Source organism: Ascaphus truei, chromosome 2 (assembly GCF_040206685.1).
Source record: "Ascaphus truei isolate aAscTru1 chromosome 2, aAscTru1.hap1, whole genome shotgun sequence".
Lineage (NCBI taxonomy): Eukaryota > Metazoa > Chordata > Amphibia > Anura > Ascaphidae > Ascaphus > Ascaphus truei.
In genome coordinates, this window is record NC_134484.1 from 478,678,273 (window position 1) to 478,701,500 (window position 23,228).

General features: G+C 48.1%; 1 protein-coding gene across 1 annotated transcript in view; it reads right to left on the minus strand.

Annotated features, from left to right (window-relative positions):
• Nucleotides 1–6,667: 6,667 nt before the first annotated feature.
• The window catches only part of LOC142488413 (uncharacterized), a 51,383-nt gene continuing 34,822 nt past the window's right edge, over nt 6,668–23,228 (minus strand). The window contains exons 2-4 of the mRNA XM_075588918.1: nt 14,802–15,279; nt 14,400–14,513; nt 6,668–8,789 (exon numbers count right to left, since the gene is read on the minus strand). Of these exons, the coding sequence (XP_075445033.1) occupies nt 7,528–8,789; nt 14,400–14,513; nt 14,802–14,820 (1,395 nt within the window). The 5' untranslated portion in view covers nt 14,821–15,279 and the 3' untranslated portion in view covers nt 6,668–7,527. The remainder of the gene's footprint in view (nt 8,790–14,399; nt 14,514–14,801; nt 15,280–23,228) is intronic.

Below are 23,228 nucleotides of genomic sequence, written 5' to 3' on the forward strand. Positions count from 1 at the left end.
GAGTATTTCTAGTGAAATCCTATGCAACTAATTCACATCTTCCTTAGTAAAGCATGTCTCGCAGCCCCAAAACATATAGCATGAAGTAAGCAAATATAAGCAGTCTCTTAATAATGAAAGTTTTATCCGTTAGCTGCTGTAGAGTAAGCTTCTCTGCTCTCCTGGAACCGCACCCGTGCATGCACAGAAAATCAGCATCCAGGTTTAGAAGTCTTATTTGGTGTCTTGCAATCAGCTTTGCTGGGCAGAGCTCAAGACCGGTCAGCTCCAGAGATGTGTGTTCTCTTGGTCAGTCTCTCCTGGGAGACTCAAGAACACTGCTCTGTCTCTCCAAAGGTCAGCTCTCATTCAGAGCTAAGCTAAGGAGTCACTTCCTGTCTCAACAGACAGGCTTTTGTAAGCAATCTAAATCAGGCAGGTGGTGTTTATTAATTGACTACCAGCAGTTAACCACCACACTGCTAGATTAAAGGCACATTACTTGAACAGGGATTACTCCCCTGTGCACCCCTACTTGCCAATAAATTTAGAGATAGAAACCAAAATGTTCATATTCAGGCAATTCGGACAAGGGGGGGAGACCTCACTTCTGACCCCAAATTAATAGTAGAGGAATTCAAAACATACTATGAGACCTTATACGATGGGACAAAGGTTACCCAGAATAAGGATACTCGCACACAGCTGAAGATATTCCTCAAGGAGGCTTGGTTACCTAGATTGTCTAGAGGGGAGAGGGAAGCACTGCAGGCAGATTTCACCTTGGAGGAGCTGATGGAGGTAATGAAATCACTGAAACCATCCAAAGCCCCTGGCCCAGATGGCTTTTCTAATCTATATTATAAAAAAATTCGCAAGCTACTGGCTCCTCATCTATTAAAGCTTTGCAATTCTTTTCTGGAGGGTGCCCCCATCCCGGGCCTGATGCTCCAGGCGTCTACCTCAGTGATCCCTAAAGCAGGAAAGGACCCCGCTGATTGTAAAAGCTATAGACCCATATCTTTGATTAATTCGAACACAAAAATCTTTTCCAAATTGTTGGCTAACCGACTTAACCAGGTGATGCCGAAGCTGGTCCACCCAGATCAAGTAGGGTTCATATGTGGAAGACAGGCGGCAAACAACACCAGACAAATAATAGATTTAATTGATTTGGCTCAGAAAAAAATATCCCGTCCATGGTGGTTAGTCTAGACGCCGAGAAAGCATTCGATAGAATTGATTGGCCCTACTTGAGAGAGACGCTTGGGGAGTTTGGTTTGGGGGGGGGGGAGGGAGAATGATGGGCGCAATTCTGGCTCTGTACCAGGGACTGACGGCGAAGGTCAGGCACCAGGGCTTCCCATCGGGGGAATTCCTGATAAAGAGTGGCACCAGACAGGGCTGCCCCCTGTCCCCTCTCCTTTTTGCATTTTGCATTGAGCCCCTGGCGGCACATATCCGCCTCAGCCCAAATATAGCAGGTATCCATTTCGGTGAACAGTCACATAAAGTGGCCCTGTATGCTGATGACGTGATATTAACAATATCACAGCCCCTCACCTCTCTACCAAATGTCTTCAGTCTGTTGGGGGAATTTAATAAGCTATCTGGTTTTAAAATCAATCAATCAAAGTCAGAAGCCCTAAATATCAACCTGCCGAAGGTTACTGAAACATTAATTGCTATAAACTTTAACTTTAAATGGCAAGCCTCCTTTATCAAGTACCTAGGGGTTAATATTACAAAACACTATAGCGCACTATACAAGGAAAATTACCCCAGACTAATACGGACCCTGAAGGAGGATCTCAGGCGATGGTCAGGATACGGAATATCCTGGATCGGTAGGATCCAGAGTATAAAAATGAATCTCCTCCCCAGAATCCTGTACCTGTTCCAGACCCTCCCGATTTAAGTAGTCAGGGATGACATCCTCCAGCTGCAGTCCGCTTATGGTGAAGTTCGTCTGGGGTAATAAAACACCACACATTAAGACGAGTACGCTTATTAGGCTCACGCCTAGAGGAGGGTTAGCGGTACCTTGCTTGTTATCGTATTTCAGAGCGGCCCAATTATCTCAAATTACCCAGTGGCGTTGGGTAGAACTGGAAAAGGAATGCTGTGCCCCGGTGGCATTGCAGGACTTAATTTGGCTACCAAAACAGGTTTATAAGACCGTAAGTGAGCCGCTGTCCGCGATGGGCAGCTCGTTGGCGGTTTGGGAGAAGAGCAGATACAAATACGCCCTTACGAGGCAACATTCCTTGATGACCCCGATTTTGGGAAACCCTGACTTCGCTCCGGGCCTGCAGCATAAGGAGTTTATAATTTGGAAGCAGAAAGGTCTCACCAGACTTCTGCACTTGGAGGGTCGGATTTCCATAAAATCTTTTGAACAAATTAAATCGGAAAAAGAGATGCCAAATTCAGAATTCTTTCGATACCTCCAGTTAAGAGCGTTCTACATTAAATTCTCAAAACGCCGCGGCGAACTAATTTTGAGCAGCTCTGTTTCAGAGGGACAGACACAAAGGGACTTATCTCTGGTATATACCGGGAGGAGGTCTGCCCTGCAGAGGACGACGAAAAGAAACTTAGTTACAGGACCAGATGGGAGGCGGACTTAGGGAGACGGTAGAAGACAAAGACTGGGACTCCATTATATTAGCAGCATCCAAGAGTTCCATATGCACCACCTTAAAGGAGAATGCGTATAAGGTCCTGATGAGATGGTACCTGACCCCGAAATGTTTGTCTAGGTTTGTCAAAGGTTACCCCCCATTGTGCCCAAAACAATGTGGGGAGCAGGCAGACTTGCTGCACATGCTGTGGAGTTGCACCAAGGTGGCCCCCGTTTGGGAGGACATTCGGAATTGGCTGCAGAGAATTCTCAGTTTCGCGATCCCTTTGGACCCCTGGTTGTTTCTGCTGGGCAGGCGCACCCTGGGGTTAAACAGATCAGAGCACAAATTAATTGCACATTTTGCAACAGCCCTGAGGTGCAAAATCGCAGCACTGTGGAAGCAACCCGAATTACCCAACATCCCCAAAATCAGGAATAGAATTTGGTTCGTTTGCCGGATGGAACAGTTAACGAGTCTGGTTAACGACACCGGCACAAATTTTCTTTGGCTGGCCCAAACGGATATCCACAGGGTAGATGCCTCCAATATTCTGCTCTGATAGTTGTAAATGCACTCTCCTCTGATGGGGTGGGATTGGTGGGAGATAGAGCCAAGACTGACAGGGCCGCCAGAGAGCAAACCATTTTGATACGGCAAGGGTCACTTCAGGGGATCCTGCCCTGACGTTTAAAAATAGCGGAGCCAAGCGGAGAACTGAAGCTCCCCAGGACTGCAAGCTCACCCCCCCCCCCCCCTCTTTCCCTGTCAGTGTGTGTGTCTGTGGTCTTGTTCGTCAGTTCGTCTGCCCGGTATGTTATGTTTGGTTATTCTTCTACTAAAGTTGAGTTAATGTGGTTACTTAATACTATGACAATGTGTTGTTAGATTTCTATATGGACAGGGAATAGTTCCGTGGGCGCCTATAAAATTTTACCACTATAAAGGATATACGAAAACCAAGCCTGTTGGTTGTGAAGATTGTTGATCCTCACGGTGGGCTTGAAAACAAAGAGAAAGCACAACACATAGCGTAATACCGTTGAAACATTAAACAAACAACATATAAGACAACATATAACAGCTGAATACTGAAATGGTATTTTTAGGACAATAAAATCATTTAATAACAATTAATATTTACTATAATGCACAATTTGCATGGACATATAGATTTAAGCAATTAAAAATCTGAATAGGTGGTTCAACTGCTCCGTAGCACCAATGTTGATGATAGCAATGCCTACTCACCAGATGGAATAGGTTTGCAGGCAGTGGATATTTTAGAGAGTATCCCCTCTCATCTGTGTGCTGCTCTCTGCTTAGCTGGCGTCTCTGTCAGCTCGTGGGTGCAGCTCATCAGCAGGGACTCCTGCAGCTCCAGGAAGCACGTCTGAGCAGATGGAACTCAGCTGCAGCTGATTCAGCACGATGTCAGCCACGGACCACCGTGAGCTCGTCTATCTGCTGCTCACTGCTAGCTGGCGTCTCTATCCGCTCGTGGACGCAACTTGTCAGCAGGTACTCCTGCAGGGCGCCAAGCCAACCCTGGGTGGAGGTTCAAGCCCCGCACACATTGGTGTAGTACCCCCCGTACATCGGTGAATCAACGTGAGCTGCCAGCTAACCATCTCTTATAGCCGCCGACGAGTTGAACCAGCTGTTGCGGTTTCCCATTATTCAAGCGCCCTGCTTGGCGCCCTGCAGGAGTACCTGCTGACAAGTTGCGTCCACGAGCGGATAGAGACGCCAGCTAGCAGAGAGCAGCAGATAGACTAGCTCACGGTGGTCCGTGGCTGACATCGTGCTGAATCAGCTGCAGCTGAGTTCCATCTGCTCAGACGTGCTTCCTGGAGCTGCAGGAGTCCCTGCTGATGAGCTGCACCCACGAGCCGACAGAGACGCCAGCTAAGCAGAGAGCAGCACACAGATGAGAGGGGATACTCTCTAAAATATCCACTGCCTGCAAACCTATTCCATCTGGTGAATAGGCATTGCTATCATCAACATTGGTGCTACGGAGCAGTTGAACCACCTATTCAGATTTTTAATTGCTTAAATCTATATGTCCATGCAAATTGTGCATTATAGTAAATATTAATTGTTATTAAATGATTTTATTGTCCTAAAAATACCATTTCAGTATTCAGCTGTTATATGTTGTCTTATATGTTGTTTGTTTAATGTTTCAACAGTATTACGCTATGTGTTGTGCTTTCTCTTTGTTTTCAAGCCCACCGTGAGGATCAACAATCTTCACAACCAACAGGCTTGGTTTTCGTATATCCTTTATAGTGGTAAAATTTTATAGGCGCCCACGGAACTATTCCCTGTCCATACTGTTTTCCTGACCAGGGGGTCAGGCTTTGTGTCCTAGGCAGCCCCTTATGTATAGTTTTAATTAATATATAAGGTAATAGTTACTACACCACACACATTGCGGTTAGTGCTACCTGTTTTGTTGTTTATGTAGATTTCTATATGACTGTACCGCACTCTCAATAAAAACATTTTGGTTGAAAAAATAAAATCATGTTTTAAATTTATCATCATCTCACAAGGTGACAGAGTGCTATACAGGGGTCCTTTTTCTCTCTGGTCTTACAATTAATCAGCCCCTTTAAGCACCAACACCTAACATATACTTTGGCTGTAGCAGGGGTAATTGTTTAGTGTGTTTCTTATATGCATATGTAATGACGCACAAGCCACCTCATAAAGTGGACATGAGCTTTAGTATTGGGGTATAAATATGTCTTGAAGGCCATATACCTGTCAGAGAGCTTTTTGTTTATAAGCTGTTTCCTGTGTGCAGCTGTAAGCAAATAAACTCATTTGTCATTCTGCAATTTAACCCTCAACTTGTATTTTTTATTCACGCTTTCATACAAAGAAGGAGGTGGTATGGTCGTTGCAAATATTCTAAAATATTATTTAGCCTCCCATATGAAATAAATGGGTTACTGGCACTCTCCGAGAGGAGTGTATGCCTGGGTGGACCTGGAGAGTTCGCTAAAAAGCCCAGTTGGACGGTCTTCTTTATTATGGTCAATTTCTGGGACGTAGCCCGGAAGACAGTTGGAGCCGACAGTAGTTGGATTTACTTTGAAAATTTGGCAGATGACAAAAAAAGAAATAGAAGGTTATGTCGCCCCCTTCTAGGCTCCCGCCCTATTCGGTAATCCAGGGTTTTGAAATTTGGAGACAGAGGAATTCTGGAGGTAGGAGATTTATTAGAAAAGGACAAACTAACGTCTTGAGGAATTGATGAGAAAGTATGGTCTACCCCAAATTGAGCGGTTTAGGTATATGCAGGTCTGACATTTTGTGTGTCAGGGCCTCCATGATAAGGAATTTCCTGGATATACACGATTTGAAGATATATGTAAAACCAAAAAAATACCAAAAAGAGGTTTGATATCATCAACTCTTAAAAAAAGATACCCCAAACCATACATTTATGGACCAGTAGGCTCTGTATTTCAAGACTGAAATAACAAGGGTGGACTGGGAAGATATTTGTGACAATCCGGGTAAAACCTCCATATGTACAGTAACAAAAGAGACTATATATAACATTTTGCTATACTGGTCCTACACCCCCAAAAGATTAAAGCAGATGTTCCCGGGGGCCTCGGATAGATGTTGGAGGGGGTGTGGACAATTAGGATATTTGGCACATATCTGGTGGTATTGTCCATTCAACCAAGAAAAGTTCTTCCTATACTCTGTCCATGTGAAAGGCCTCTCACTGCATGAATTTGTTGGTTTCTGAAGAGGTTGTCCTTGACACTGAACTGTTACCCACACTGAACAAGCAAATGGTTTCTCCACTGTAAATACTTGGGTGAACTAGGTTAGACAATAACAAAAACACTTCCCACCATTACAGTATTAAGTAATTTATATATAACAATATTCAGGAATATATTAAAACCCAAAAGAAAACAAAAAGCAAAAAGTTGCCAAAATGTTCAAAGTCATTTATTGCAAAACATTTCTTATACAAATACATTTCATTCTTAATAAAATGTAAAAAAGCAAATACATTTTAGAATATTTTAATGAAAATTAATTTATACTAAAACTACACCCACACGAAGGCATATTCTTCACCATTTACAATTACATCCCCCACCCCTTCTCCTGTACATATAAATAGGACATGGGGAGACGTGGGTTAATGGGGTGGAGGGGGTCAAGAGGCATGAATGAGAGCCGAGAGAAATGTGAGGGAGGAGAGGAAGTGATTGAGTCATGGTGGAAGGGCAGGGTTAAGAGGCATGGCAGAGGGGAAGTGGTGTAGGCTGCGTCCGCGCTAGTGCTGAGCGGGTGGCGCTTGCGGAGTTCACTTGGTGCAAAGTGAATTCTCACGTCCCCACTCACGAGGTGCGCGCTCGTGCGCAGGCACCCACGCTCTCCCAAGCTTGGCACTTGAGGGGAAAAAAAAGGCGTGTTCGAGGCGCGCTCAATAGGCCCCCATGCAACCCCCCTGCGCGCGCTCGCAAAATTCGCAGGACGCCCGCGCTCATGCTTGGAGAGTTGGTGACGTCACCACTCAAGCATGAGCGCGGTCTGTGCCAGCGGGCCGCAGCCTAATAGGGAGGGGTGAGATTACCAGCAGGAGGATTCCTTATACCTGCAGCATGTGAAAGTCATGGAGCTAGCTTCCAGACCCGCTCCCACTCCACTGTCTCTACCAGGCCCACACTCTGTCCTCTGTCTGACACAGAGTCCCCATCCCCACTCTGCAGCTGCTGACAGAATGCCACGATAAGCATGGGTAAGTATTGTGTTACCGCCCATTTTTATTACTGCAGTATTACTATGCTACCGGTATATTGCCCAACCCTACTCTGAACAATCAAATGTATGAATCCTCGTGTGTAACGAGGGTGACAATCTATGAAAAGCTTTCTCCACACTATGTACATGGAAATGTTTTCTCCTGTGTATGAATCATGTGGTGTGTGAGGAGTTGGCTCTTTTTAGAATAGCTTTTCCCACACACTGAACATGTGAATGGTTTCTCCCCTGTATGACTCATCTGGTGTCTGAGGAGGTTGTTCTTAATATTGAATTGTTTCCCACATTCTGTACATGTGAATTGTTTCTCTCCTGTATGAATCCTCTGGTGTATGAGGAGACTGCTCTTAACTGTGAATTGTTTCCAACACTCTGTACATGTGAATGGTTTCTCCCCTGTATGAATCATCTGGTGTCTGAGGAGGTTGCTCACAATAGTGAATGGTTTCCCACACTCTGTACATGTGAATGGTTTTGCTCCTGTATGAATTCTCTGGTGCGTGAGGAGGTTGCTCTTAACTGTGAATTGTTTCCCACACTCTGTACATGTGAATGGTTTTTCTCCTGTATGAATCCTCTGGTGTGATAGAAAGCTGCTCTTAACACGGAATTTTTTCCCGCACTCCGCACATGTGAATGGTTTCTCCCCTGTATGAATCATCTGGTGTTTGAGGAGGTTGCTCTCAATACTGAATTGTTTCATACACTCTGCACATGTGAATGGTTTCTCTCCTGTATGAATTCTCTGGTGCGTGAGCAGGTTGCTCTTAACTGTGAATTGTTTCCCACACTCTGCACATGTGAATGGTTTCTCCCCTGTATGAATCATCTGATGTTTGAGGAGGATGCTCTTGGAAGTGAATTGTTTCATACACTCTGTACATGTGACTGGTTTCTCCCCTGTATGAATCCACTGGTGATTAAGGAGGTTCCTCTTAGAACTTAACCATTTTCCACACACTGAACAAGTAAAAGGAGTCACTGCTGTCTGGATCATCTGGTGTGGAAGACGTTTCCCCTTCAGTGAGAAATTGCTCCCACTATCTGTACATGTAAAGGTTTGCTCTCTTGTGGGGACACAAAGGTGTGTGAGCAGGTCCCTGTCCAGTGAGAAGCTTTTGCCACACTCACAACAAGCAAAAGGCTGAGAACCACAGCTTCTTAAATCTCTTGCATACCTTTTGCTGGACCCATATTTAGAGTCCGACTCTGCTGTGTGCTGTACAAGGTCTGTAAAGTCACCATCATGTGGCACTGGTTCCTTGTACGTGCCCAAAATGTGACAGGAATCATTGTTTTTTGGCACTTCTGGGCTGCGAGGAGTCAGACAGCTTCTGGATGTATCAGAGCTCAAGTTCTGTTCCTCATTCAGGCCGATCTCTAACAGAAGTAAACAAAAAAGACAGAACAAATGTTTTCAATCTGTAAATCAAATTACAAATCCAAAAACACTGAAGAATTTACTTTACCAATACTAAATTAACTAAATGTTCTCTTTACCAGGGTTTTAAAATTGTGGCCCATAGACATCCAGTGCCCCCTAATGACTTTGGTGGTGGTCCCTGTAGATGTGAAATTTGTAGCAGCTCTCACAGTGAAATAATTTTGATACATATATAACTTGTATTTATTACTGTATTCATTATTTAAGGGTACATGTACATCCTCCAAATAATTATTAACATTGAAACGCGTCAGGACTGCAGCGCCGACACTACGTCATCATTGGAGGACGGAAGGATTGGCGAACCTCCATCCTTGCTGCACAGAGCCCTAGTGTTGGTTCAGATGAGAACCTATCCGGATTGGAGGGACTTATAACGAAGGACTTCCGTGTCAGTGTTAACACCTATACCATCATCCACGAGGTCTGATGTGGGAGACTAGTGGCTCTGAGTGGTTTTAACATATTTGCTGTGGAGGCATAGCCGTGCAGTTCCCGTGGTGGTGATATAGATATATACTTGTTTTATCTGATCGTTTGTGAGCTTGATTCCATCGCCTCTATTTTTTATTAAATTAACTTTTATGTTTTACCCTTTGTTTGTTTGTGTATATATATATATATCTATATACACATATATATACATACACATACATACATACAGTACCGTGTATTAGTGTCTTTGGATGTAGCACTGAGCTCTGTCTGTGTTTTATGTTCTGTCTCTGGTTTTAAAGAAAGCTTCTGACCTGAACTCGTCTGATCAAGATCTTAGAATCTTGTTCTAAAAATAGGAACAGTCAAGATTCAATTGCTCCAATCCATGATCATTGCATACAACAAAGAGATTTCCCACCAAAAGATAAACGCAGAAACAATATATATCTTCTTGCCAAGGTCTCATGGTGCTACACGTAAAGAAAACACGCACAGCTAGTGTTAACCACAGTGAGGTGCTGACTGGATGGAGACGTGATTGTATCATATGGGAGAAAAAGAACCCAGTCTTTCAGCACTCAATCACAACAAATGTATAATTGTAAATTTAAAATACTTTATTAATAACTATGAATAAAAAATAGGGTGTTAAAACGTAATTAAATACTATATTTGAACAGCACGTTACTGTATCCTTGATAACCCACCCAAGTCAAGGTGGGTAGATGTGGTAAGATCCCTAATAGATACTCGGGATCAGATGCTATAAGTTATAGCTACCTAAAATATAGGAAAGGAGCCTAAGCGAGCCCACCAAAAGGACAGTCTCTATGTGAGTGTATCTAGGCGTGAAGTGCACACTAAATGGATACACTAATGATGTATATTCCTTGGCATATAATGGGATAGGTTAGACCTATATGATATCTGCCCCAGATTGAGATTGCACTTGTTGCTGCATAGTTTCACCAGTGCTGTCAGAGCTAAGCCTCTAGTAAAGACATATATTGCCCATACTATATGTAGCGGTCATGTAAAATGCCTACAGTCATCTCTCCTGCTGGCAGTAAGGCCTGGTAAGTGTGGGCATGCCAGCAGTAATCATGGAGGTTTTCCCTCACACCCTGGTGGGGTGCTCTGTGTATGGCTGGGACTGGTCACATGCTCTGACTCCATGGTTAGTGATGTCAGAGGTGTGTCAGCCTCAGAAGCTTACATAAGGCACAGCACTGTGTTCTAAAGTTAGTAGTTAGTTGCTGTGGAGTTGCTGGAAAGTTCTACCTGAGTTGCTGGAAGAGTTCTGTCAGTTATGTTATAGTAACTCCATGGGAGGCTGTGTCCAGGGACCTGGCACAGGACAGTGATTCCTGCGGGAATAGTGAATCCCTGATCTAGGTGATATACCTATCAAAAGGGAGCACTGGCGAGATGAGCGGCTGAAGATACTCCTTGTGGAGGGCAGCTGCCCTGCCGTGTCAATAAAGATGAGTTCAGCCAGAAACCCTCTCGTGTATCTATCTGGAATGAGTGTACAGAGAGGAGCACCACGGAGGAGTTCCTCGCCAGGATCATCCCCTTGCGGACGCAGGGACCCTGGTGAGGTGGAGGCGCTGCACTGGAACTAGGTGAGACTCAGCACACTACCTCAGCTGCCTGTCTGACGGGTCCTCCCCACACACCATCATGCGGGAGACTCAGGAGTCCTGTAGCCAGCAGGTGCACCATCAGGCATATTCACACTGTAATGGGGTCCGGTTAGACCACAGGGGCCAATGTGAGATTGGGTGGGTCAGGCCGGGCCAGAAATACCGTTACATATAAAATTAAGTGCAGACTAATGGGCAGACACTCAGGTAAGGTATATAAATGTCGGCATAGCTAAGGCATCTAATGAAATTACCAGAACACCTTGGAGGTATTGTGAACCAAATAGGCACTCCCTCCCTACTGTCAGTAAGGTATCGGTAATATCTGTTAATTAAAGGGTGTTCGTGCATTACACCTAGCAGCCCGTGCAGAATGTTGTCTTAGGAGCCACACGTACACACTCTGCGCACATAGGTGATCACCCTTGACATAACAGGGTGATATAGTGCGCAAAACGAGGAGGCTAGTATAAAAGCAAATTCCACAGTGTTTGCGTTGGTACATCTGGTGTCAGCGCTGACTAGTAGGGCTATTATATGCACATAACAGCTAGAATATACTGAGAAGCTACTCAGCAGGTAACAGATAGATGCACTTTGGAATTGCCAACAATTGCAACTGATATTGGAGTAGGGTACACGGGGTTAATAGTAGGATGAGGTCTGTATAGCCCCAAAACACCCCACCCCCCCTCTCTCAGAATATAGAGCAATTATATACCCAATGTAAAATGGTGGGGAGCCGGTCTAACTGATGATCGCATAGTCCCCTATATCAGCACTGATCTTGGTTATATCAGCGCTGATATGCTCGAGGACATGCCTGTCTATCAGGTGAGTAACTCAATGACTACTTAGGGCTGGAGGATCCCGCGATAGAGTTGTAAGGCGCGATCCAGGGTAAACATACACACCAAGGGAAGCTTAGGTAGGGTAACGCGGATCAATATCCATAAACTGTTACATTTAAATAAACAAGCTTCCCGCGTGTGCAGGAGGTGAATGTTCTGTCTCTGGTTTTAAAGAAAGCTTCTGACCTGAACTCGTCTGATCAAGATCTTAGAATCTTGTTCTAAAAATAGGAACAGTCAAGATTCAATTGCTCCAATCCATGATCATTGCATACAACAAAGAGATTTCCCACCAAAAGATAAACGCAGAAACAATATATATCTTCTTGCCAAGTTCTCATGGTCCCTGTTTATTAAGAAAAATATTCACTTCCCACACACAACTCTGTTGTAGCAAAATGTGTCCGAAAAAGTAATTTACGCTCTACCAAGCGTGCAATAGTTAAATCAGAGTCCAAAACATTACTTATTAAAGTTCAGCTTAAATATATATAAAATACAGTGCTTGGATTACAGAAAGATTATTACAAGAACAGACAGTTATAATAAATGCAGACCAGTATTTTTTTTAAATAGGATAAGACATCAGCAGAAATCACTATACAGTACAGTACATAACAATAGGTCATAGGCCCATCCCCGAGAGGTCACTGGCATAGAAAAGTTGAGAATTAACGTGTGTGATCCCAAAACACACCTCTGTTGAATTCTAATTTTCTATTCAAACATGTCAACTTTTACGCCCAGACTTTCTGCATTGAAACACACACAAACCCCACTCGTTTTCATCAATCAGCCCTCATGTTATTTACGACTTGAAAGACAAAATAAACCTTTCTTGCGATGTTTAAATTTGATGGAATATAACTTTGTGGCCATAATACTTAGACACACGCGAGTCATATCAATAGGATCAGGCGAGTTTGCTGAATGTAACAATACCAACTGTGACTGATTTGCTCTTAAGTTTGAGTGACAATTAGATATCCTTCCCTTGCTACCTCCTAAATATCAACTGTTTGCAACGGTTACACATCTGTATTTGTTATTCTTGCAAATAGGTGTTAGGCCAATGATATCTTACATTCAATATAATCTTTTGTTGAAAACCTTCTTAGCCACGCCCCCTGAACCTTGCAGAACCCTCCAAAGAATGTCTTTGAAGGGGCCTTTAAGCCGTTTAGTTTATTCCTAGTATCAGGAAGGTCATATTTTATTCCCATCTCTGACAGATGTTCGTATCTTTAGATTCTATCAGTCCTATAAACTAGGCCTGGTCAAGGATTTAACAGGCCATAAAAGCATTTATTGTATTTTTAAGGACATTTGTAACCAACGTTAACCTCTTAAGTGCGAGATTGATGAAAATATCCAATATCTTTTGCCATATAAATTACAGCCGTCCAGGATCATAGTGCAGAGACATTCGGAGACTGGTCTGTACAGCAGGTGCAAGGTCAGGGGTTTAAAGGTAAATTTGTGTCATCAGTATAGAGGTGATATTTGAACCCAAGATATGTGATAAGGTCACCTACAGCGTAAAAAAGAGAACATGGGATATGCCCAAAAGAGATCGACTGAGGAGGAGGTGTTGGAAAATGAGACACAAAGTACGATGCGAGGTTAGAAGAAATCCAGGATAGAGCTCTGTCATGGATACCAAGAGGATTGGAGAATGGGAAGGAGAAGAGGGTCGTCCACAGTATCAAAGGCTGCAGACGCGTTTCGCTGTTCGTTTCTACGCGTTTCGCTGTTGAACATACAGCTTCCTCAGGAGCATAATGGTCCTGAGGAAGCTGTATGTTAAACAGCGAAACGCGTCGAGCCGACATAGTTGGTGCAGCTGACGCGTAGAGCCTGTATGTTCAACAGGAAGCTGTATGTTCAACAGCGAAAGGCGTAGAGCCGACATAGTTGCTGCAGCCGACGCGTAGAGCCGACATAGTTGCTGCAGCTGCTTATAGAAGAAGACGCCGGACGCCAGAGTTCCAAAACAGACCCTCTCCCAGCGCGTCGCCATCCAGTTCCACCGGATGCGGTCATCCGCGAGTCGGAAGTGACGTTAGACGCCACCGCCGGCAGCGAGGCTGGGGATACAGGAGGAGCCTGAGAAGTTCTACTGCCTGAATGAGCATTGTATTACCGAAAAGAAACCAATATGTGTACAATTCATTTGTACTTATTGTGAGTACATCTCCTATTTCTTTACCTGAGATAAACCATTTGTTTTGCAACCTAGACCATTGGGCTGTTTTTGCTTTTTCATTGCATGAACTACATTGGGATTTGAGTACCAACACTGCTGAACCAGTTCCCTTATATGAGAATCTATCTGGGCCATTATATAACAAGAGAATTGTCTACCATCTCCACACTTCCTGACTGAGTCAGACCACTGCGCTATATTTTCAGCTTTGCTGTAAGTAGGAAATCTTAAAGAGCCAAGATTTGCATCCAGTCCTCACTGCACTAACATACTGCACAATTATTGTTTTTATGTTTTTTATTCACATGATGTGTTCCTGACCTGATCGCTCCCTTCCCATCCCAAACCAAGACTGTGTAACAAGATAACATCCCTCTATGCAGACAAAGAGGAAAAGGTACTCACCAGAGACAGGAAATCGAACAGTTTCACTCTTTATTGGGGTTAGATGTTCCTCAGCGTTCGCCTCTACTTTCTCTGATTTAATCTTTAACATCTCCGGTACAACCACTTGGAAACCTGGCAATAAGAAAAGGAAAATCCATCATGTAAAGCTGGGAGTGGGGGCTCTTCTTGTGATTTCATCTCCTCTGATATTGGTATAATATAATACCTCTTGTAAAGAAATGTATTACAAGTCATTCAAGCAGAAAATTAATTAGAGTTGAAGATATATTATCTTCTTACCTGCTGGTGGTTCTATAAGAAAACAAGATTAGTTTGGGTGTTTGACTCGCATAACTGCCAAATAATCAGATATTCCCTCCTTGCAGATTTCAAAGACACCAAAATATCTCCTCTACTCACTTAACAAGCGTGGATCCATGCTGGCAGTGGGCAGTGCGGCTCTTGAGGTGCTGGCAGTGGGCAGTGCTGCTCTGGAGGTGCTGGCAGTGGGCAGTGCTGCTCTGGAGGTGCTGGCAGTGGGCAGTTCTGCTCTGGAGGTGCTGGCAGTGGGCAGTGCTGCTCTGGAGGTGCTGGCAGTGGGCAGTGCTGCTCTGGAGGTGCTGGCAGTGGGCAGTGCTGCTCTGGAGGTACTGGCAGTGGGCAGTGCTGCTCTGGAGGTGCTGGCAGAGGGCAGTGCTGCTCTGGAGGTGCTGGCAGTGGGCAGTGCTGCTCTGGAGGTGTCGGAAGTGGGCAGTGCTGCTCTGGAGGTGGGCAGTGTTCATCTGGAGGTGCTGGGGGTGGGCAGTGTTCCTCTGGAGGTGCTGGCAGTGGGCAGTGTTCCTCTGGAGGTGCTGACCGGAGGTTCGTTGATCTATATTTGTTGGATGACAGAATGTGCCTGTATAAGAGAAAAAACAGAATTGGAATGATCTGTTTTATTGGACAAATATACAGCATTTAGTAGGAGCTTTGATGTGACGGTGAGGGGGTAACCAGGCCATAAATAAAGGTCTTATGCCCGGCTGGTTACCTCTGAGCCATATTGGCGAGATTAGAGTGTCAGCTCTTGAACCCAGTCATGACATGCATTGTACTGCAAAAAATAATTTTTGTGTGTTTTTCCATTCCAGGAGTGCCAACCAGTGGAGATTCTCAGGCTATGAGTTTCCGGGTGAGTTTTGCTGTGAAAGTGTTCAGAGTTGCTGGCCAGCCCAAAAATGTATCCGGGATAAAAGTCAGATTCCCTGAGACATGTAGACACAGACCTCCGGGCAAGATCCTCCCGGGAAAGCAGTAGCGCGATTCATCGCCAGATTTCCCTGATTCAGCACAGATCAGAAAGATAAATGAGGGCATATGGATGTGTATCCCGGGTACAGTCAGGGGTCCCTAGGTTAATGGGAGTCCCCCAGATTATGCCCAGATCACCAGAACCAAGTATAGAGGTTCTGAGGTGCTTCAACCATCGATAAGGTTGCAAGGCTGATTTTATGTCTAAGTCCAAATTCCTACAGTATGTGTTTAGAAAAGTAACTCTGAGATTGAACCTAAGCATTATTTGGTTTAACTTTTGACACATTTTCTTATAGGAAGGTCTAGGAGCGCTGAAACTGAACGTGCGTGTCTTTTCAGTCACAGCTAAGAAAAGAAGGACAAACAAAATTGTGAAATATTTTTATTTCTGACATTGCGTACAATGGTACAGTATATGTTTATGCACTGTATATGAGCTGGGGATTTCCAAGTCCGTGGTTCCAAGAGACCCTGTGGCTACCAAGCCTGGCGCCACTGAGTCTGCTCGGGTCCCGGAGTTAAAAACCACAGAGATTGCCAAGGTGTTAAAGCCATTTGGGCGGAGGGGTTAGACTCAAGTAACCTCGTCTGGCATGAATGGAAGTCACCGGACTACCATTTCGCTCCCGGTCTGAACGGAAAGTATTTTACAATATGGATACATAAAGGACTTCTTAGACTCAAAGATTTAGGAAAGGATAATATAGTAAAGACGTTTGATCAAATCCGGAAAGAAAAAAAGGATGCCCCATTCTGAAGTCTTCAGATACCTTCAGTTTCGGGCCTTTTATAATAAACATACACCCTTTCCCCCGCTAACGAATTTCGAAAAACTATGTACACTCGATACAGACAAGTGGGCTTACCGCACAAATGTACAAGGAAGTTACTGGTTCAGGTACAGCGTTCACGCTGAAATTGCAGTATATGAACCAATGACAAAACAAAGGAGCAGCACACAGCCAAAAAGGAGGAGGAGTCAGAGGAGAGGAGGAGTCAGAGGAGAGGAGTCAGAGGAGAGGAGGAGTAAGAGGAGAGGAGGAGGAGTCAGAGGAGGAATCTGGGTCGTGAAACTTGAAAATTATTTATTTGAGTTTTATTTTGCCTCCTTCAGCATGCCGCACCAATAAAGAATTTTCTAGTATCTGGAACCCTGTTCCCACACGCGCACCCCCACCCCTCACACACCCACACACCCCTCACACACACCCACCCACCCCTCACACACCCCCACCCCACCCCCACCACACACACCCACCCACACCCCACCCCACACACACACACACCACACACACACCCTTCACACACACCACACACACACACACCCACACCCCTCACACACACCCACCCCTCACACACACACACACCCCTCACACACACCCACCCACCCCTCACACACACACCCACCCCTCACACAAACACCCACCCCTCACACACACCCACCCACTTACCCCTCACACACACCCATACACCCACCCCTCACACACACCAACACCACCCACCCCACACCCACCCACACACACCCCCACACCCCCACCCACACTCCACCACACACACACACTCACCCACCCCACACACACTCACCCACCCCACACACTCTCCCACCCCACACACACTCACCCACCCCACACACACTCACCCACCCCACACACACACACTCACCCACCCCCACACTCACCCACCCCCACACACACACACCCACCCCACACACTCACCCACCCCACACACTCACCCACCCCCCCCACAAACACTCACCCACCCCCCCCACAAACACACACACACTCACCCACCCCACACACACACACTCACCCACCCCACACACTCACCCACCCCACACACTCACCCACCCCCCCACAAACACTCACCCACCCCCCACACAAACACACACACACTCACCCACCCCACACACACACACTCACCCACCCCACACACACTCACCCCACACACACTCACCCACCCCACACACACACACCCACCCCACACACTCACCCACCCCACACACTCACCCACCCCACACACTCACCCACCCCCCCCACAAACACTCACCCACTCACCCACCCCACACACACACACTCACCCACCCCACACACACTCACCCACCCACCCCACACACACTCACCCACCCCACACACACTCACCCACCCCACACACACTCACACACTCACCCCTCACACACACTCACCCTCACACACACTCACCCCTCACATACACTCACCCCTCACACACACTCAAACACTCACCCCTCACACACACTTACCCCTCACACACACTCACACACTCACCCCTCACACACACTCACACACTCAGCCCTCACACACACTCACTGCTCACACACACACACTCACCCCTCACACACACACTCACCCCTCACACACACTCACCCTCACACACACACTCACACACCCCTCACACACACACTCATCCCTCACTCACACACACACACTCACCCCTCACACACACTCACCCCTCATACACACACTCACCCCTCATACACACACTCACCCCTCACACACACTCACACCTCACACACACTCACCCCTCACACACACTCACCCCTCACACACACTCACCCCTCACACACACTCACCCCTCACACACACTCCACACACTCCCACACTAACCCCTCACACACTCACACACTCACCCACACACTCACCCCTCACACACACACTCACACACTCACCCTTCACACACACACTCACCCCTCACCCACACACTCACCCCTCACCCACACACTCACCCCTCACCCACACACTCACTCCTGACACACACACACTCACCCCTCACACACTCACCCCTCACACACTCACCCCTCACACACTCACCCCTCACACACTCACCCCTCACACACACTCACCCCTCACACACACACTCACCCCTCACATACACACTCACCCCTCACATACACACTCACCCCTCACACACACACTCACCCCTCACACACACACTCACCCCTCACACACACACTCACCCCTCACACACACACTCACCCCTCACACTCACCCCTCACACTCACCCCTCACACACACTCCTCACACACACACTCACCCCTCACACACACACACTCACCCCTCACACTCACACACTCACCCCTCACACACACACACACTCACCCCTCACACACTCACCCCTCACACACATTCACACACTCACCCCTCACACACACTCACCCCTCACACACTCACAACTCACCCCTCACACACCCCTCAAACACACACCCCTCACACACACTCACACTCACCCCTCACACACACTCACACACTCACCCCTCACACGCACTCACACACTCACCCCTCACACACACTCACCCCTCACACACACTCACCCCTCACACACTCACCCCTCACACACTCACCCCTCACACACTCACCCCTCACACACTCACCCCTCACATACTCACCCCTCACACACTCACCCCTCACACACTCACCCCTCACACACTCACCCCTCACACACTCACCCCTCACACACTCACCCCTCACACACACTCACCCCTCACACACACACTCACCCCTCACATACACACTCACCCCTCACACACACACTCACCCCTCACACACACACTCACCCCTCACACACACACTCACCCCTCACACTCACCCCTCACACACACTCCTCACACACACACTCACCCCTCACACACACACACTCACCCCTCACACTCACACACTCACCCCTCACACACACTCACCCCTCACACACTCACCCCTCACACACATTCACACACTCACCCCTCACACACACTCACCCCTCACACACTCACAACTCACCCCTCACACACCCCTCAAACACACACCCCTCACACACACTCACACTCACCCCTCACACACTCACCCCTCACACGCACTCACACACTCACCCCTCACACACACTCACCCCTCACACACACTCACCCCTCACACACTCACCCCTCACACACTCACCCCTCACATACTCACCCCTCACACACTCACCCCTCACACACTCACCCCTCACACACTCACCCCTCACATACTCACCCCTCACATACTCAACCCTCACACACACACCCACACTCCACCACACACACACACACTCACCCACCCCACACACACACACACTCACCCACCCCACACACACACTCTCCCACCCCACACATACTCTCCAACCCCACACACACTCACCCACCCCACACACACACACTCACCCACCCCACACACACACACTCACCCACCCCCACACACACACCCACCCCACACACTCACCCACCCACCCCACACACTCACCCCCCCCCCCACAAACACACACTCACCCACCCACCCCACACACACACACTCACCCACCCCACACACACACTCACCCACCCCACACACACTCACCCACCCCACACACACTCACACACTCACCCCTCACACACACTCACCCCTCACACACACTCAAACACTCACCCCTCAAACACACTTACCCCTCACACACACTCACACACCCCTCACACACACTCACACACACTCACTGCTCACACACACACACTCATCCCTCACACACACACTCACCCCTCACACACACTCACCCCTCACACACACTCACCCCTCACACACACTCACCCCTCACACACACACTCACCCCTCACACACACTCACACACTCACCCCTCACACACACACACTCACCCCTCACACACACTCACCCCTCACACACACACTCACCCCTCACACACACACTCACCCCTCACACACACACTCACCCCTCATACACACACTCACCCCTCATACACACACTCACACTCACCCCTCACACACACTCACACACTCACCCCTCACACACACTCACCCATTACACACACTCACACACTCCACACACTCCCACACTCACCCCTCACACACTCACTCACACACTCACCCCTCACACACACACTCACCCTTCACACACACACTCACCCCTCACCCACACACTCACCCCTCACCCACACACTCACCCCTCACCCACACACTCACCCCTCACCCACACACTCACCCCTCACCCACACACTCACTCCTGACACACTCACCCCTCACACACTCACCCCTCACACACACACTCACCCCTCACACACACACTCACCCCTCACACACACACTCACCCCTCACACACACACTCACCCCTCACACACACACTCACCCCTCACACACTCACCCCTCACACATTCACCCCTCACACACTCACCCCTCCCACACACACTCACACACTCACCCCTCACACACACTCACCCCTCACACACACTCACCCCTCACACACACTCAAACACTCACCCCTCACACACACTTACCCCTCACACACACTCACACACCCCTCACACACACTCACACACACTCACTGCTCACACACACACACTCACCCCTCACACACACACTCACCCCTCACACACACTCACCCCTCACACACACTCACCCCTCACACACACACTCACCCCTCACACACACTCACCCCTCACACATACACTCACCCCTCACACACACTCACACACTCACCCCTCACACACACACACTCACCCCTCACACACACTCACCCCTCATACACACACTCACCCCTCATACACACACTCACACTCACCCCTCACACACACACCCCTCACACACACTCACCCATTACACACACTCACACACTCCACACACTCCACACACTCCCACACTAACCCCTCACACACTCACTCACACACTCACCCCTCACACACACACTCACCCTTCACACACACACTCACCCCTCACCCACACACTCACCCCTCACCCACACACTCACCCCTCACCCACACACTCACCCCTCACCCACACACTCACTCCTGACACACTCACCCCTCACACACACCCCTCACACACTCACCCCTCACACACTCACCCCTCACACACACACTCACCCCTCACACACACACTCACCCCTCACACACACACTCACCCCTCACACACACACTCACCCCTCACACACACTCACCCCTCACACACTCACACACTCACCCCTCACACACTCACCCCTCACACATTCACCCCTCACACACACTCACACACTCACCCCTCACACACTCACCCCTCACACACATTCACACACTCACCCTCACACACACTCACCCCTCACACACTCACAACTCACCCCTCACACACACACCCCTCAAACACACCCACACTCACACTCACCCCTCACACACTCACCCCTCACACACACTCACCCCTCACACACTCACCCCTCACACACTCACCCCTCACACACTCACCCCTCACACACTCACCCCTCACATACTCAACCCTCACACACACTCACCCCTCACACACACTCACCCCTCACACACTCACCCCTCACACACTCACCTCTCACACACTCACCCCTCACACACACACACACACACACACACACACACTCACCCCTCACACACACTCACACACTCACCCCTCACACACACTCACCCCTCACACACTCACCCCTCACACACACTCACCCCTCACACACACTCACCCCTCACACACCCTCACACGCTCACACACTCACCCATTACACACACTCACACACTCCACACACTCACACACTAACCCCTCACACACTCACACACTCACCCTTCACACACACACGCACCCCTCACCCACACTCACCCCTCACCCACACACTCACTTCTGACACACACACACACACACACACTCACCCCTCACACACTCACACACTCACCCCTCACACACTCACCCCTCACACACTCACTCACCCCTCACACACACACTCACCCCTCACACACACTCACACACTCACCCCTCACACACACTCACACACTCACCCCTCACACACACTCACACACTCACCCCTCACACTCACCCCTCACACACTCACTCCTCACACACACACACACACACACACACACACTCACCCCTCACACTCACACATTCACCCCTCACACACTCACCCCTCACACACACACTCACCCCTCACACACACACTCACCCCTCACACACACACACTCACCCCTCACACACACTCACACACTCACCCCTCACACAAACTCACACACTCACCCCTCACACTCACCCCTCACACACTCACTCCTCACACACACACACACACACACACTCACCACTCACACATTCACCCCTCACACACTCACCCCTCACACACACTCACACACTCACCCCTCACACACACACCCCTCAAACACTCACAATTCACCCCTCACACACTCACCCCTCACACACTCACACACTCACCCCTCACACGCACTCACACACTCACCCCTCACACACTCACCCCTCACACACTCACCCCTCACACACTCACCCCTCACACACTCACCCCTCACATACTCACCCCTCACATACTCACCCCTCACACACTCACCCCTCACATACTCACCCCTCACATACTAAACCCTCACACACACTCACCCCTCACACACACCCACACTCCACCACATACACACACTCACCCACCCACCCCACACACTCACCCACCCCCCCCCCACAAACACACACTCACCCACCCACCCCACACACACACACTCACCCACCCCACACACACACTCACCCACCCCACACACACTCACCCACCCCACACACACTCACACACTCACCCCTCACACACACTCACCCCT